Source organism: Macrotis lagotis, chromosome X (genome assembly GCF_037893015.1).
Source record: "Macrotis lagotis isolate mMagLag1 chromosome X, bilby.v1.9.chrom.fasta, whole genome shotgun sequence".
NCBI lineage: Eukaryota > Metazoa > Chordata > Mammalia > Peramelemorphia > Peramelidae > Macrotis > Macrotis lagotis.
This window is the reverse complement of record NC_133666.1, coordinates 521697410-521714186: the sequence shown is the minus strand read 5'-3', so window position 1 is coordinate 521714186 and position 16777 is coordinate 521697410. Positions and strand designations below refer to the sequence as shown.

Sequence of the window (16777 nt, the reverse complement as noted above, 5' to 3'; positions counted from 1 at the left end):
AAAAAAAGGTATAGGGTAAATGGAGGGAAGTGGAAGGGTTAGGAAGGGCTATTTAGGTTTTCTATGGCGTTTAGGGGAAGAGATATAATATCTGAGGGAGGGAACGGAGTGTTTTGTTAAGAGTCATCATGTTTGGTCTAATTTCCTGGCCAGGCAGAGATGGTGGGGCAGTCTGATGGAAAGAAAAGGATCATGCCCCTCAGCAGATGCCAGGGGTAGCAGCCTGGTAGGCAGCTAGAGCCAAGGCAGGACCCCCCCGGAGATCTAGGCATATGGGGGGGGGGCTTTCCATGCTAGTTCTGCCTTTGTTTTCTATTACATCATCAAATCAACTGAGGACCAGAGGATCCAGGGCTCATATAACCGTCTCTTTACAGAGACCGCTGTGAATCTGGGTCTTCCGACTACAAATGCAGCACTTTCCCCTTGTTCAGAGCTCCAATGAGATCTGCAGGCTCATCTTCCCAGGTTAAGGGACGGAGCTCTTGGATCACAGCTCCAGGTGCTCCTTTGGCACGAAGGTACGACCCGGCCAGGTGAGGCACTCCACGGAGACGCGCACCGACATCTCGCCCTCCCGGAATCAACACGGAGGGAAAGCATCGTCCGCTGCTCGGCTCGTCCGCGCTTCCCGCCCGGAGCTTTGAGAGCACAACCTTGGTCGGAAACGTCTTTTTGAGGGGGATGGACCTGACATTCTTCCGCGCCTTCCGTATCCCCAAGGGTGCCGGACTGAAGAGGGAGCCCGAAGTCTCAGCTCCGGCGGCCACTCCCTTTCCACTCGGCCTCCATCGCCATTCCCCGCCATCCGCTTCCTTCTGTGCAGGAGGGACAAGTGCCAAACGCTCTGTGGATGTGTGCGTGTGTGTGGATGTATACATGGAGAAATATATAGTTATATAGAAATGTCTAGGCGTGTGTGGCGCACTGGGGGGCGGAGACTCCTTTCAACACCCAATCAGGGCCGAGATCGGAGCAGTGGCGCCGGTGACGCGTGGCCCCGCCTCCGGCCCCGCCCCGCCCCCTTCCACACACGCGCTGTGGCGCGCGCCGAAGAGAAAGGCGAGCGGGTCGTGGGTGAAGGCAGAATGAGCATGCGCAGCGGCTCGCGGAAGGCGGGGCCGGCGGCGCTAGAGATCCGTACGCGCGGGCGCGGAGGTGCGCGCCCGGGGGGCGGGGGGCCGTGGGCCCCGGGCGGAGGGGGCGGTTCCTCGAGTGTCAAGGGCCGGCGGGCGGGCGGCTGGCAGGTGCCGCCGCCGCGGCCGCCGGGTCCTCCTCCGCCGCCGCCGCCGGGTCCTCCTCCGCCGCCGCCGGCTCCTGCGGCGATGCGCGGGCTCCCAGCGGCCGCCGCACCTGCCTGCTGCCTGCCACCCGGGGCTTCCCGGCCCGACGCCGGCCTCCTCCTCCTGGTCCCCCAGGGCCCCGCGGCGCGGCGCGGCCCCTGAGGCGCGGCGGCGGCCTCCCGGCCTCCCCCCCCCCCCCCGGGCCTCCGGGGCCTGCGCTCGGGGGCCGCTTCCCTCCGCCGGCCCGCCCGCCGTCCTCAATGTCTCCCCGGCGGGGAGGGGGCTGCCTTGGAGACGCGCTGAGCAGCCCCCCCCCGGCGGCCCCTCGGTAGCCCCCGCGGCGCCCCGGCCCCGGCCGTGGCGGCCTGGAGGAGCCGGCCCCGAGCCTCCGACCCGCCGCCGCCCCAGAGCCGCGGAGACAGCGGCGGGCGCCCCCCGGGGAAGATGAAGGCGGAGGGCGCCGACAACTCCATGATCAACCTGTCGGTGCAGCAGGTCCTGAGTCTCTGGGCCCACGGGACGGTGCTGAGGAACCTGACGGGTAAAGTCCGCGCGCGCCCCGGGGGGCTGCGGGCGGGAGGGGGCGCCGGCGACCCCGACCCAGCGCCCCGCCGCCCGCCGCTTGCGCTCCGGGCTCCGCACGCCTTGCTGGCCTTTGCCAAAAAATAGGTGTTTTCATTATTATTTTCATAATTTGTGTTTTGTGCATGTAAAAACATTCAGAGAGAGCAGCTGCCCAAGGGGTCCAGAAACAACCCCAAAAGATAACTTCTTAGGGTAAGAAAGACCCCCCCCTCCACACACACACACAGCTTTTCCTCATCTCCGGCCTTTCTCCCTCTCCTGAGATGGATGGCAGATTGCCAATCTTGGAGATAATAATAACAACAATAATAATAATGTTGATAATAGTAATACTAATAATAATGTTGATAATAATAGTAACATTTTTTTATAGTGCTCCAACATTTACAGATCGTCTTATTTGACCCCTCATTACAATCATTATTGTCATTTTAGAGAAGAGGAAACTGTTATTGTGAGAGTCACAAAACTAGGAACTACCTGCAGCAGGATTTTCAGACTCCTAAATCTAATTCTACTCCATTTCCAGTATTACTCTATCTGGAGGAGAATCTTCATGATCTACCCTTATACCATTTACCCAGGACCTATTAATTTCCTTAAATAGTGTAGAAGAGAAATTTTAAGTCCACCTCCTTTAGGGAACAGTAGGGTTGTTTAGTCTCTGTAATAATACTCCTGATTGAGTATGTGGGATTTATTATTCGTGATTTAAGTTTTAAAAAAAAAAATAGTTTTTTGTTTCTTTCCAAACACTTCTTCTTAGTGGTTGCATCTGGGTTAGGAGAGGTGTAAAGGAAGACATTCATTTTTTTTTCCCCCAAATCTTCCCTAGTAATATAAGGGAACTTGGAGCATAGTAAATTGTCAGGTTGCTTACCTGGCTCATGATGTAGATGTCTGCTTAATTAGACTAGAAATGGAAGCAGCCTTGGGTTCAAGATCTAATAAACATGCACATCATTCAGAAAGGGAACAGATTTAACTATATGTGATGATTGAGGTATATAATTTTCTTTAGGATTATTTTTTAAATTCTTTTAGTTTTTTAAGGCAAACGGAATTAAGTGGCTTGCCCAAGGTTACACAGCTAGGTAATTATTAAGTATCTGAGGCCAGGATTTGAACTCAGGTACTCCTGACTCCAGGGCAGGTGTTCTATCCACTGCACCACCTAGCCTTCCCAATTTTTTTTTAAGAAAGTGAAATTATAATGAAGTTGGACTCCACCTTATTTTCAAGCAAAATAATTTAAGCTACATACTTTTTGCATTTCAATTTGGGAGTAGTTGTGGAGGATCTTTCCCTCTCCTCCCTTTGAAAATTTACCATTACTACATTATTGTTATTTTATGCATCCATAGTTTTTGGAAATTAGTATACAATAATGAAGATAAATATATAATGTTCACACACGGGAACTAAATTCTTTTTTTGTTTTGTGAAGCAATATGACAGTCATGTTGCTTTTTGTTAGTATGTGCATCTTTAAAAGCATTTAAAAAAAATTTTTTTAGGTTTTTTTGCAAGGCAAATGGGGTTAAGTGGCTTGCCCAAGGCCACACAGCTAGGTAATAGTGTCTGAGACCAGATTTGAACCCAGGTACTCCTGACTCCAGGGCTGGTGCTTTATCCACGGCACCACCTAGCTGCCCCCGTTTTTTTTTTTTTTATTTCAAAAGGAAGAAATAGCCATAGCTAAGTCCTTAGTAATAAAAATGACCTTACATTCAAAATGATTTTAAGTATAAGAAGTTCTGTTACACTTTATAGCTGACATATCAGCAAGTCAGATAATAAACTTGAAAATATAGGATTTAATTCTTGAAAATTTTTTCCATGCGTTCTATTTTTGTAGGACATTAATATTTCAGAATGTTTTTGGATAAAGGTAGCATAGATAGTACTTGATTGATTCTTGGACACAAAATATATTAATAAATTTAAGATTTGATATTATGTGGAATAAATTCCAGCAAGAGGATAAAGGAATTTGAATTACAGAGAGGCATGCCTTAAGGGAAGGTAGCTGTCTTCAGTTTGAAATTAACAAATTGTTTTACATTTTAGGTTTTACTGATTGAGCTTGATAGCTTCATTATGGTGCTAAGGATTGTCTTTGGGCAATTTGGCATTAAGATAATAACCAGTTTTTATAGTCTTAAGCTATATTCAGGTAAGAGCTCCATGCTATTTTATGATTTAAGAGCCACAACCTAAGGAGAACTATATGAACCAAACCATATCAAATTCCTTCTTCTGTTTAATAGGGTTTGATTTGAATGCCAAATGTAATGTCTTCAATTATAGTTTAGCTATAGGTAACTTCATTTTTTTTGGAAATTAACTGAGGAACTAAAAGGAAAAGAAAAAAATTAGACCTCTGAACAATCAACATATATGATCAGTCCTTCAATGGTCTTTAACTCAGAAAGTGTTTAATCTTTCTTTACACACAGTATAAAGTTTGTGTGGTTTTCCTCAGCCTAAAAGCAGTATAATGAGATAACCCAGAAAAAAATGGTCCTCTAGGCTAAAACACTACCAGCAATATGAAGTGACATGTGAATTCTAGGAAGGAACACATATGATTATAGATTTAGAGCTGGAAAGGTCCTCAGAAATCAGCTAATTCAAATCTCTTATATAAAAGAAGGAACTGAAGTCCAGGGAGAACAAGTGACTTGCTCAAGGCCATGTAAAAAGAGCCACACAGATATTCAAGATTCTCTTTCTCCAAAATCAGTTTTTTCCCCTCACAACATTTTGCTGCTTCATGATTCCTAAAGACAAAAAGATTTAGGACATTAACTGTGGACAAAAAGAGTTATAGATTTCAATAGGTTCTGAAAGTATAATTATTCAGTACTATAATCAATAATTGTAGTACAATGATTCCCGAGTCATCAAGATAAAGTTAAATTAGAGTTAATAAATTTGTTTTAAGAAAGCAAAGTGGTATATAAAATATTTTTTTAGATTTTCATCCTAAAAGGTTAGAGAAATAAACTCTTTTAAATTGTTTACTTTTAAGGATTTGGATTGGGATTGAGATGAAGAATTTACTAAAAGCATATATCAGAACTGTGAGCTGTTAGCATATCTGAATATATTAAGATATATTTAGAAAACAGTAAAAATTATTTATTGCTTTAATCTCAAAAATTATGAGTTTTCAGTAATAATTTATATTTATAGAACGCTTTCCTTATAAGAATGCTGTTAAGCAGGAATGGAAATATTATAATTTTTTTATACAAGAAGAAGAATAATACATATATTCAGTGAAGTAAAATGCTTTGACTAAGGTAACACAGATAATAAATATTGGACCCTAGATTCCAACTTGATTCTAGCACATTCTCTTATTAGTGATTTCCTAGTTGAGAGTTTTTGTATTCTAGTGAATTCTAGGGAATCTTTTCTCCAAACTGCAAAATTAGATTTTGAAGAAGTTAAGAACCATTGAATTCTCCCCTGTTGAATATCACAATCCTCAATAATTTAACAAATTAGTTTGTTTATTTGAAGACTGTTATAGACACATCAGTTCATGTATCAAATTACAAACACAATGGCTCTAAACTTGTACAATATGAATACTACTGTAGTAATAAGTACTATCTTAAAATATTTACATAGACATAGGATGAATGATGGAAAGGTACCTATAAAGTGCTTAGTGTGTGCTAAGTACTAAGCACTTGCTAAGCAAGACAGACACTAGCACTCAAGATAGATCTACTAAGATCTCTAGTTGTAAGTAAACAAAATATGGAAATTAATCCAGCATTTTACATTTGGCTAAGTTGTGGCATCCAGGGGTTGACCACTGTATAATTGTAACACTACTTTAATAATTCTTTCTTTGATTTAACCCCTAATGTAAGAAAAATCATATGCATTATCAGGTCCTAGGACTATTATGAGCAATATCAGCTTCCAAGTTCATAGATGACTTTGAGAACATTCTTAAATGTATGAAAACAGTAGCTTTCAAAGGAGTTAGGGAAGTTTGAACAGAATCAATTGGAAATCAAGATATTTTGTTTTTAAAGAAAGACCCTTAATTGATGTTTCTTAGGTTATATAGTTTAATAGATGTTAAAATTATGATTTTCAAATAAATATAATACAGTAAATTGAGTGCTGGACCTGGGTTAAGAAAGATCTAAATTGTATTTCAGCTCCATACTAGTTGTGTGATCCTGGGCAAGTCACTGCACCTGTGTCTCCCTCAGTTTTCTCATTTGTAGAAAGGGGTTAATAATACACCTGCCTCCCAGGTTATTATGTAGATAAAATTAGTCACTTTGAATGTTGTCTAATTACTCATTATTTCCATTGACATTTGTTAGGTCGCTTGAATTTTGATTCTTCTGAGATTTCAGTATTTTATCATTAAATGTACAAAATATAGTTTCAAAGAGATTAATACTGGCATCGGGAGCAGTTTAGGACCTGAAAATTTCATCTTCATAGTTTTTTAGCTACATAGTTAATCAGCTAAAACTGAACTTCAGTTCCACTTGAATTTTTTCCCCTTGATCCCAACAGCATGAGCACAGAATGACTTAGTATCCAAAAGCATCTGGACTAAATTGCTTTCCACTTCATGTTCAATTCTCTGCTAAGCTCAGTGTACTTCAAAAATATATTGTAAAGTGATTTTATTTAAAAAAATATTTTTGAGAAGAAGAAAATCTATTTTCTTTTCTTCCCATCTCTCCCCCCCCCACCTTAGAAAAAAATGAAAACAAAGCTCTTGTAACAAATATGCATAGTCAGGCAAAACTAATTCTCAATCAGCACCCAGAGTTCATCATCTCTCAGCCATGAGGAAAGGCATGATTCATCAGAAGTTCTCAAGAATACTGATTGGTCATTGATCACAATTGGTAGAGTGACTTTTTCAGAATATATTTACTAATTGGTTAAATCAAGGGCCTGAAAACCAACTCTTAAGAGCTAAATCTGAAATAGCCAAATTTTTATACCTTGAACTAAGGATGATTTTTATATTTTTGTATACAATAAAGCTTTATTTTAAAATGTAAAAAAATATAAACTTTCTGGGCTTCACAAAAACAGACTGGGGCCAGTTACCAGCTCCTGGAGTGAATCATTAGGCTTTTCATTTAACTGTATTTCATAATCTAGGTAATATTCATTTTCACCCATATGTTTTTTCCAGTATGAAAAAAATGCCCTTTCTTTTTTTGTGTGTGGGCATAGTGTTAAGGAGTCATGTGCCAGGGCTTGGTGAAATCAACACATATCATTTGTAGTCAGAGAGATCTAGGGAATCTTAACCATCCATATGATACACTGCTATTGGTGTTGCTGGATATCTTTCATGATAGTGGCAAACACCTTTCAGCTTGCCTTTCAGTTTTTATGCCTCACTTCAAATTGATAATCAGAAAATTGTTGAACAGTTATTTCTTTGGTTGCATTTATCTCCTAATGTACCTAATATTTAAAAGACAGCAATATTTTACTGTAATATACTTCAGAAAAGCATAGTTTCAAGAGTGAGCAGTCTATTAAACAGCTCAGAAAGCAACTCATCTATATAACCCAGGGGATAGTTTCTGAGAATAGCTGCAGCTAAAATATTTAGTTACTGAATATATTTATTTGAAAAATCATAATTTTAAGACCTCTTAAATTGAACACATAATGGACCACTAAATTTAAGATATTTTGTTTTACAATAGAGACTTTCAAATTTCTGATCATTTCAGACTATCTGAAGCATCTAGATTGAAACATACTGCTTTCAGATTAACAAAGGGAACTATCCTGATGGTGCTTAGGACACTTAGAGTCTTTATATGGCTTGATTTTTTTTTAATCAACAGGTGTTGATTTTCTTTATTCTTTCCATCTTTTTTTTTTAGTTGTGTAACTTAAGATATGCTGTATTTACTTTTTTAGGGGTTTTTTTTGTTTGTTTTTGCAAGGCAAGTGGGGTTTGCCCAAGGCCACATGGCTAGGTAATTTTTAAGTGTCCAAGACCGGATTTGAACTCAGCGACACCTGACTCCGGGGCCGGTGGTCTATCCACTGCACCACCTAGCTGCCCTGATATGCTGTATTTTAAAGATTTAGTGTGTGAAAGCAGATTTTCATCTTGTGATCATTATGGATACAGTAAATTTGTACATAGCTAATTCCATAAAGATTTTATAGAGATGTAAGAGGATATGGACCAGTAGTTTCTAGTTTAATTGGAAGAATTGACAAATTGCTGAGACCAGTCAGCGATCCTTAAAAGAAAGGAGTTGGGTGTCACAGTGGATAGAGCACTATCCCTGGAGTCAGGAGTACCTGAGTTCAAATCCAGCCTACGACACTTAATAATTACCTAGCCGTGTGACCTTGGCCAAGCCACTTAACCCCGTTTGCCTTGCAAAAATCTAAAACAAAAAAAAAAGTAGTTGAAGCATTAATTAAGGACCTACTGTGTACCTTTTACTTGTGTAAAGCACTGGTGATAGAAAAGGAAACAAAAGACAGTCTTTGCCCTCAAGGAACTGCCTAGTATGATGAAAATCTCACAATTTAATGAGTAAATAATTGAGAATTAGGAAAGGTGCTAGAACTAGAGAAGATGATTTTTTTAAAGAGAAGTTGAGATGTTTTTTCTTGACTTCTATTAAAATTCTCGAATATATTATTAAAGAGATGGTCTTGGGGCGGCTAGGTGGCGTAGTGGATAAAGCACCAGCCTTGGAGTCAGGAGTACCTGGGTTCAAATCTGGTCTTGGACACTTAATAATTACCTAGCTGTGTGGCCTTGGGCAAGCCACTTAACCCCATTTGCCTTGCAAAAACCTAAAAAAAAAACAACTAAAAAAATGAGATGGTCTGTTAATAAAAGAAAAATTAATTACTAAATGTCTTAATACAGAGTAACATTGTTTACATTTTTATTTTAACAGAGCTATTAGATTTGTAGACTGGAGGAATATCATCATAAATACAGATTAGATTTCAACAAGGCATTTGACAGTCTTATTGTGGACAGAATGGGAAGACATGATTGAGAAAATGATGGTATAGATATGTGGGTTCAGGACATGATAAATAACTGGACCCAAAAGAGTAATTATTAATAGTACTAATGTCACCCTGGTCAAAATCTTGTCTTTGATACCATATTGTTCAACAGTGATTTGATTGAAGGAGTGGATGGCATGGTTACCAAATTTACTAAACTGGTAGATTTTTCAATAACTGACAAAGTTAACATCCAAAAACATCTGGACTGATTAGAATGATAGACTGAAACAACTAAGATTAAATTTAATGAAGATAAATATAAAGTCTCAAACTTAAGTTTAAAAAATCATCTTCCCAAGTATCATGTGAGGAATCATTGCTAAACAGCATTTTCTTTCAAAAATGGCGACTTCTTAGCACATTGAGAAAGGATTATTGCGCAGAATATTAGAGATTACAGTCCCATTATACTCTGCTCTGGTCAGACCACATATGAAATAGCCATTCATCATTAAGCTGAAGCTCTTAAAGAAAAGTGTGCCTAGATGGGGGAGATGTTTTTTGAGTTCATTTCACAGGAGAATTAGTTAAAAGAATGGGGATGATAAGCCTTAAAAAGTTATTGTGGGTAAAAGGGATTAGATTTGCAACCTTGTTCTTGGCTCTAGAGGACAGAAACTGTGAAGAAACATTGGGGCATATTAGGCAGATTTTGGCTGATGTAGTGAAAGCTTTGTAACTGTTAGAGCTGTCCAACAATGGGATGAGCTATTTTGGCCTTTTTACTTTTTTAAGGATTAGTTTCATTAGATTTTTAGATTTGAAATCTCATTATACTACCTTTTTTGTTTAAATGATCAGTCAGAGGAAACTGAACCTCAATTCCAGTTGACTCTTTTTTTTTTATGTGAAGCAATCAGGATTAAGGGACTTGCCTAGAATCATATAGCTAATAAGTGTCTGAGATCAGATGTTTACTCAGATCTTCCTGACTCCTAGATTGGTGTTCTATCCACTGCACTACCTAGCTGCCTCTTCCAGTTAATTTTTTAAAAAATTATCCTAATACTTGCAGAAAAGTTTCTGTATGTGTTTTTTCTTATAATTAAATAATAATGTCTTATTATTTCCAATTACAAAGATAGTTTCCACATTCATTTCCCTTCTCTTCCCTCCCCCCTCTCAAGACAGCAAGCATTATGATATAGGTTATAAATACAGTCATGTTAAGCATATTTCTATATTCGTCATGTTTTGAAAGAATCAGAACAAAAGAAGAAAAAAACCACAATAAAGAAAAAATAAAAATTTTTAAAAAGTGAAAAATAATGTGCTAAGATTTTCATTCACATTCCATTCTTTTGTCGGGATGTGGATGGCATTTTCCATCTCTGTTTCTTGAAAATGTCGTTTTTTTTTACCTGGCATATCCTGTATTGTGACCTTATTTCTCTAGTGGTTAAACTTAAATTCATCTCCTGGTATTTGGCTTGGGTTTTGAATGCTTAATTACTGGATGTGTAAAAACAATTATTTCAACTTTTATTATGAAAGAAAACCCTGCTACAAATAAACATGACCTATGTAAATAAATGCAAAAGAAATATTTCTTATATAAATATTTTGTATATAGAAAATCTCCAATTACAACTCAGGTTCTAAATGTTTTTTTGGTAGTTCATTCACCTAAATTTAGAATTTTTTCTTTAAAAAACTGTATGATTTTTTTAAAATATAGCTTATTATACCTGGAAAGTATGCTGTTCTACTTAATAGTAGAGTACTTTATAGAACCAATTACTATAATGTATTCTTGAGAGGATACATTTAGTCTTAAAATTTACTCCTGTCGAAAATTCCATCATTGACTAGCTACACTTCCCTGGCCTATAGGGTCAAGGATTATACCAGGTGTTTCTAGTTATTGGTGATGATCTTGCAATCAGGAGAGCTGAGTTCAAGTTCTTAAAAATGTAGGAGCTCTGCAAACTTGTACCTCAATTTTTTTACCCATAATGAAGATAATTGTCAACCTCACAGTATTATAAGGAAAAGGTGCTTGGAAACTTTAGAGAGCTATATAAATGAGTTTTCTCTTTTTGTTTTTATTTAATTTATTTTATGCACATGTTATACGTGTGTGTGTGTAAATTTTTTTGTACATCCTTATCTGTAATACCATGTATACTTCTATTTGTCAGCTCTTTTTTGGAGATCTTTAACATCTTCCTTTTAGAAAGATGCTTTATAATTGATTTGTGTATTTATAATAGTCAAATTAGTCGTTCACAGTTCTTTAAACAGTATTGCAGTCATTGTATATAATGTTCTCTTGGTGCTGCTCATTTCACTCTTTATTTCATGTTGTCTTTTCATACTTTAGCTCCTCGTTTCTTAGCGTTTTCCCTTTTTTTAAAAAAAAAAGATAACTTATGTGAATATGTGTATTGCAGACTCCAACTTAAATAGTAGCACTCCTGTCCTTCCCCCCCCTTCCCTCTTCCCCTCCTCCCTTTTATTCATTGAATGAGAATTCACCTTTTTAGAGAGACTTGGAAATTGGCTTTCTTTTCTTTTTCTTTTAAAGAAAAATTAGCTAATAGCTTATCTATTTTGTCGATTTAAAAAACTAATTCCTACTTTTCATTATTAGTATTTGATTTCAGTTTTGTTACTTGCCTTTATTTTTCAGAATTCCACTTTTGTGTTTATTTGGGGGTTTTTAATTTGATTGTTTTCTAGTTTTTGTAGTATAATGCCTGATTTGTTGATCTGCTCTTCTGCCCTTTTACTGATAAGTGTTTGGTATGTATTGCCATTGTTGCCATTACCATTAATGAAATTATCAATTTTTTCTGTGATTTGTTCTTTGACTCACAGGTTTCTTAAAATTATTTAGTTTCCAATTTTTTAATCTTTACTTGAAAAATCCTTTAAGTAGTCTTTAATGCATTTTGGTCAGGAAAAAGATGCATTTAATATTTCTGCTTTTTCTACATTTTTGTGAGATTTTTAATACATATATATAATCATTTTTTGTGAAAGTACCCTATACATTGATAAATAGGCATGTTATTTAATATTCTCCAGTGGTCTACTATCATATCTAACTTTTCAAAATTACGTTTAGATCCTTCTTTTTTTTTTTGTTTATCTTTTGGATTGATTTCTGGAGAATTCAGAGTGTTAAATTGAGGTTCTTCATAGTTTCACTATTTCTCTCTGTAATTTAACTTTTTCCTTTAATAATGTAGATGTTAAACCATTTGGCATATATATATTTAGTATTGCCATTCATTATCTTTTAGCAAAATAGAGTTTTCTTGTTTATTTATCTCTTAGTTTATTTTTTGCTATTCCCTTTTCTGAGATCATAATTGTTACCCATGCCTTTTCTGATTCAGTTGAACTATAATAGTAGATTCTGCAGCAGACCCCTATTTCAACAGCGTTTATCTGTTTCAAGTGTGTTTTTGTAAACAATATATTGTTAGAGTGTTGTTTCTAATCTATTCTGTATACTTTTTCTTTTTATGTGTGAGTTTATTCCATTCACACTTAGTTATGATTGCTAATTTTGTATTTCCTCCCATACTGTTCTTTTTCCCAATCTCCCCCACCTTTTTTTTCTTATTAATCCCTACCTTGAGCTACCTGCCTCTTAATCATCCTGCCCTTTCCCTTAACCCTGTTCCTCTCTTTGTTAGGTAAGATATATTTCTATACCCAGCTAATACTGTCTGTGTGCATATGTATATGTATGTGTTTATATATTCCTTCCTTTGACCAGTTCAGATAAAAGTGAGGTTCAAATGTTATTCTCTCCCACCCTCCTTTTTATATAGAATTGTATTTTGGACCTCATTATGTGAAATAGTTTCTCCCTCTCCCTTATCTTCTCTCTAAGAGCACTCCCTATTCCTCTGGCTAATGAAACTCCCTCTATGACCTCTGTTGATGATGCATTTCTGAGGGGTTATAAGCATGCCGACTTTGTTTCAAACCTTATGATTACTCAGTTGTATTTATTTACCTTTTTATGTTTTTCTTGACTCCTATATTTATTGCATTTTCTATTTAGCTTTGTTGACTTCTCTTTGATCCCTTCTAATATTCAGAGTGCTATTTTCTTGGGTAAGGCTTTATTTTTATTCCTCTTGTTATATAAGCTGCTAATTCTCCTTTCATATTTTCCTCCCCCAGGTCTCATTTCTTGTCTCATTTTTCTTTATTTCTTTTGTGTAATAATTTTATGTTCTTTTTAAAAATTTCTAAGACTTCTGGTTGGATTTGTATATAAGCTGCATTTTTCTTTGAGGCTTTGTTGTCATTATGCTTTGTGGTTATTTTCTTCTTGGTTTGTTTCTTGAGCTTCCCTGTCACCATAAAAAATGTTTATGATGGGATTTTTTTTTGTTCATTCTTCTAACCTACTTCTTGACTTTGAAATTTTATTTAATTTTGGGCTCTGCACAATTTTGGGGAGTTTGGGCTTTGGCCTTTGGTATCTCCCATGTTATTTTTTCACAACTCAGGCTAGGGCCTGTAAACCATCAGTGTTTCTATAAAGTGATGAAGTCTGCTTGCTGTATTCATGGTTTAAGTTTTTGATCTAGGTTTAGTTACATTGACTTCTTGGTTAGATATTTCAGAAGACTGCTGCTGGACTCTGCAATTTTAGAGTCCTGTAGGTTCTGAAGGTTCAGAGTGACTGAATTTTATCACAGACTCCAATTTTTGTTATGCTGCTCCAGGTTACTAGGTTCCCTGGATGGGAAACTAGAACCAAGTCTCTGATTTTCTCAGGATTAGAGCCACACAGCTTCTGTTTGCTTTTGAACTTGTTCCTTGATCATTACACAAGTAGGATTCACTAGTGATCCTTTCTGCCATCCTTTTTGCAGTTTCTGCCCCCCCCCCAACTTCAGTCCAATCAGCTACTCAGGTGCCAGATTTTCTTGTATCTCCCTGTTCCTGTACCCTTGCTTATTCAGGTATTTCTTGTGATATTTTTACTGTCAAAGTATGCCTCTTCTTAGTAACATCTTTAGCAAATATATTTAGCACTCTTTCAATTCCTAGGCACAGATTAATTTTTTCCTGACCAGACACCGTCCTTGGTGTCTACAAACCTGTCTGTTTCCCCTCTTTATTTCAGGATAGATCTCATGTTTTGTGATTTCAGTTCTCTCAGTAAAGTGAGAAGCAAATTCCTCAGCTGAGAAGGAAAAAGTAAAGTTTGAGGGCTTCGTGAATGAAAATGTTTGAAATAGCTTCTATGGGAATGAGATAGAGAATCACTTATGAAAGCATGAAAATTCTGCCTTGTTACACTGAGACCTAGTTGATAATGAATAATGTGAATTTGTATAGGATTAGGCAGACCAATGAAATAGAGAGCCTGTCCTGGAATCAGGAAGATTCATCTTCTTGAGTTCAAATTTGTCCTAAGACACTTAATAACTCTGTGACTCTGGGCAAGCCACTTAACCCTATTTGCCTCATTTTCCTCATCTGTAAAATGAGCTAGAAAAGGAAATGGAAAATTACTTCAATATCTTTACCAAGAAAATCCCAAGTGGGGTCATGAAGAGTTGGACAGAATTGGCACAATTGAACAATATGTAGGAACAATGTGAATTTGTAATGTAACCAGTTGACATTATAAGACTTCCTCCAGCTCTAGTGGCTCTTGAATAAGTTTAGAGGAAGCAAATCATCCAAGGCTGAAGTTTAGCAAGAGATAAACTGTGAATAGCATAGATGACAAGACATACAAAGGCAGAGAATATTATATAGTTGAGATGTCTAACTATTGTGCTGAGGTTGGAGATTGGTGAGAATGAAGTAAGAGCACTGTTATTACTCTGAGAAAATACTAAGAGATAGATTAGAGATGCTGTAGAATAGGTTTAAGTGGAATGAAACAGAATGACAGAAGTTCATGTTTATATAAGAATATCAGACTTTCTAATCAGGGAAGTAGAATATTTAGTACTAATAGTGACTTCTATGTGAACATCTCTTTCCATGGCAGTGTTAAGTGAAGAAGTAAGTTATGGAATTTAAGGAGGCTGAGAAATTGAGAGATTAAGGATCTAATGGGTATAAAAGCTCCTTTAGTATAAGGAGTAAGGTTTGTGGAGGAGAGAAAGGTAATGAAGTCTGATTCTGAACTTGAACAAGAAGGGAGGAATGACCTAGGGATCTATATAGTTGCCATTATTTGGACTGAGTGGACTTTAAAAGCCATGGTTGCTTTTTTTTGTGAAAGAGGTGAAAAGAGAGTCTGGAATTTGCAGTGGGAAACAAGGAATATTCTGACTCTTCTTCCAGGACTAGTGTATCAGGGGCTGTGAGAGAAGCAGTGCTCAGTACTAGAATGAGGGAATAGAAGGGAAAAAAATGAAAAAAAAATCTCTGCTTCCAAGGATATTCTTGTTTTTAATTTTTTTAGGTTTTTTTTTTGCAAGGCAAATGGGGTTAAGTGGCTTACCCAAGGCCCCACAGCTAGGTAATTATTAAGTGTCTGAGACCAGATTTGAACCCAGGTACTCCTGACTCCAAGGCCGGTGCTTTATCCACTACGCCACCTAGCCACCCCAGGATATTATGTTCTAATGGGGGGATGTGTGTGTGTGTGTGTGTGTGTGTGTGTGTGTGTGTGTGTGTGTATAAGTAGAGAAATATCTAGGATGTAAGTATATGTTGAATAAATATGTGGCAGTTAGGGAGGGGCAGTTGGGTGGATCATGAAGACCTTCATTTGGAAATTGGTGGTTATCATGAGCCTTGATGAATGTAAGGAATTGTGAAGTACAGCCAAGGAGGATGCACATTCCAAGCATAGATTATAGCCAGTGCAAAAGTACAGAGATGGGAGATAATGCTATAAATAGAAAGCAGCAAGGTCAGTGATGCTGAACTTTAGAATTTAGGAAAAAGAATAATGTGTGATGAGGCTGGAAGGAGGTGTTGTGAGGGGGTCTACAAGCTAAATAGTAGTTTGTGGTTGATCCTAGCATAAATAAAGCCCCTTGGAGTTAATTGAATTGACAAATTACTTGGTCATAAGTGTTTCAGGAAAACCCATTTGACAGCTATGATGAGGATATTTTAGAAGGGAAGAAGATTTGAAACTAAAAGATTAATCACTAGAGTATTTCACTAGTTTTTGTGAGAGGTGATGAGGGAGAGACCTGAACTAAGGTGGTTTCTGTGTGAGTAGAAGGAAGGATCCATGTGCAAGAGAAGTTACAGAGTTACAGGAATGGCAAAATTTGATCCCACATTTGGAATGTGGTGTGAAGGAGAGTGAAAAGTTAGTTATAATATTCAGGTTATGAATCTGGGAGGCTAGTAGAATGGGAGCTCCCGTGGCAGAAAGAGGGTAGTTTGGCAAGAGTGGTTTTGGTGGGGCAAGATAATGAATCCTGTTTTAGACAGAGTGAGTTTAAAATTTTCCTGCATATCACGTGTAAAATATTCAACAGGGAATTATTGATGTGGGATTAGGAGAGATTAGGGCTAGATATATATGTCTGGGTATCATCCTTTATAAAGGTTAAGCTGATAAAGTGGAGTAGGGAAACTAGAAAGAGGCTCTGGGTATGCTCTTTAGTTCATTGCCTGTCAATTCTACTTCTGTTTTCTTCTGATGTAGCAACCAGAGCCCAGTGCCTGTTAAAAGAGGAGAGTACATAGTATCCAGAAGATTTAGAATTGAAATGAACCTTCAATTTTATTTCTTACAACTCCCTCTTTTATAGTCTGTTAAACCACTAAAAGATTACAACTTAACTATTAAGCACTTGTTATGACTAAGTGTTGCTTTGGCAAAATATAAAAAATTAGGATCTAATTCTCCCATTTTTGTAATTATTTAAAAAAGGAAATGAATT

General features: G+C 37.7%; 1 protein-coding gene across 1 annotated transcript in view; it reads left to right on the top strand.

The window, feature by feature from the left end:
- Nucleotides 1-1543: 1543 nt before the first annotated feature.
- The window catches only part of TMEM170B (transmembrane protein 170B), a 46835-nt gene continuing 31601 nt past the window's right edge, over nt 1544-16777 (top strand). The window contains 2 exon segments of the mRNA XM_074208015.1: nt 1544-1591; nt 1593-1824. Coding sequence (XP_074064116.1) covers nt 1544-1591; nt 1593-1824 — 280 coding nt within the window.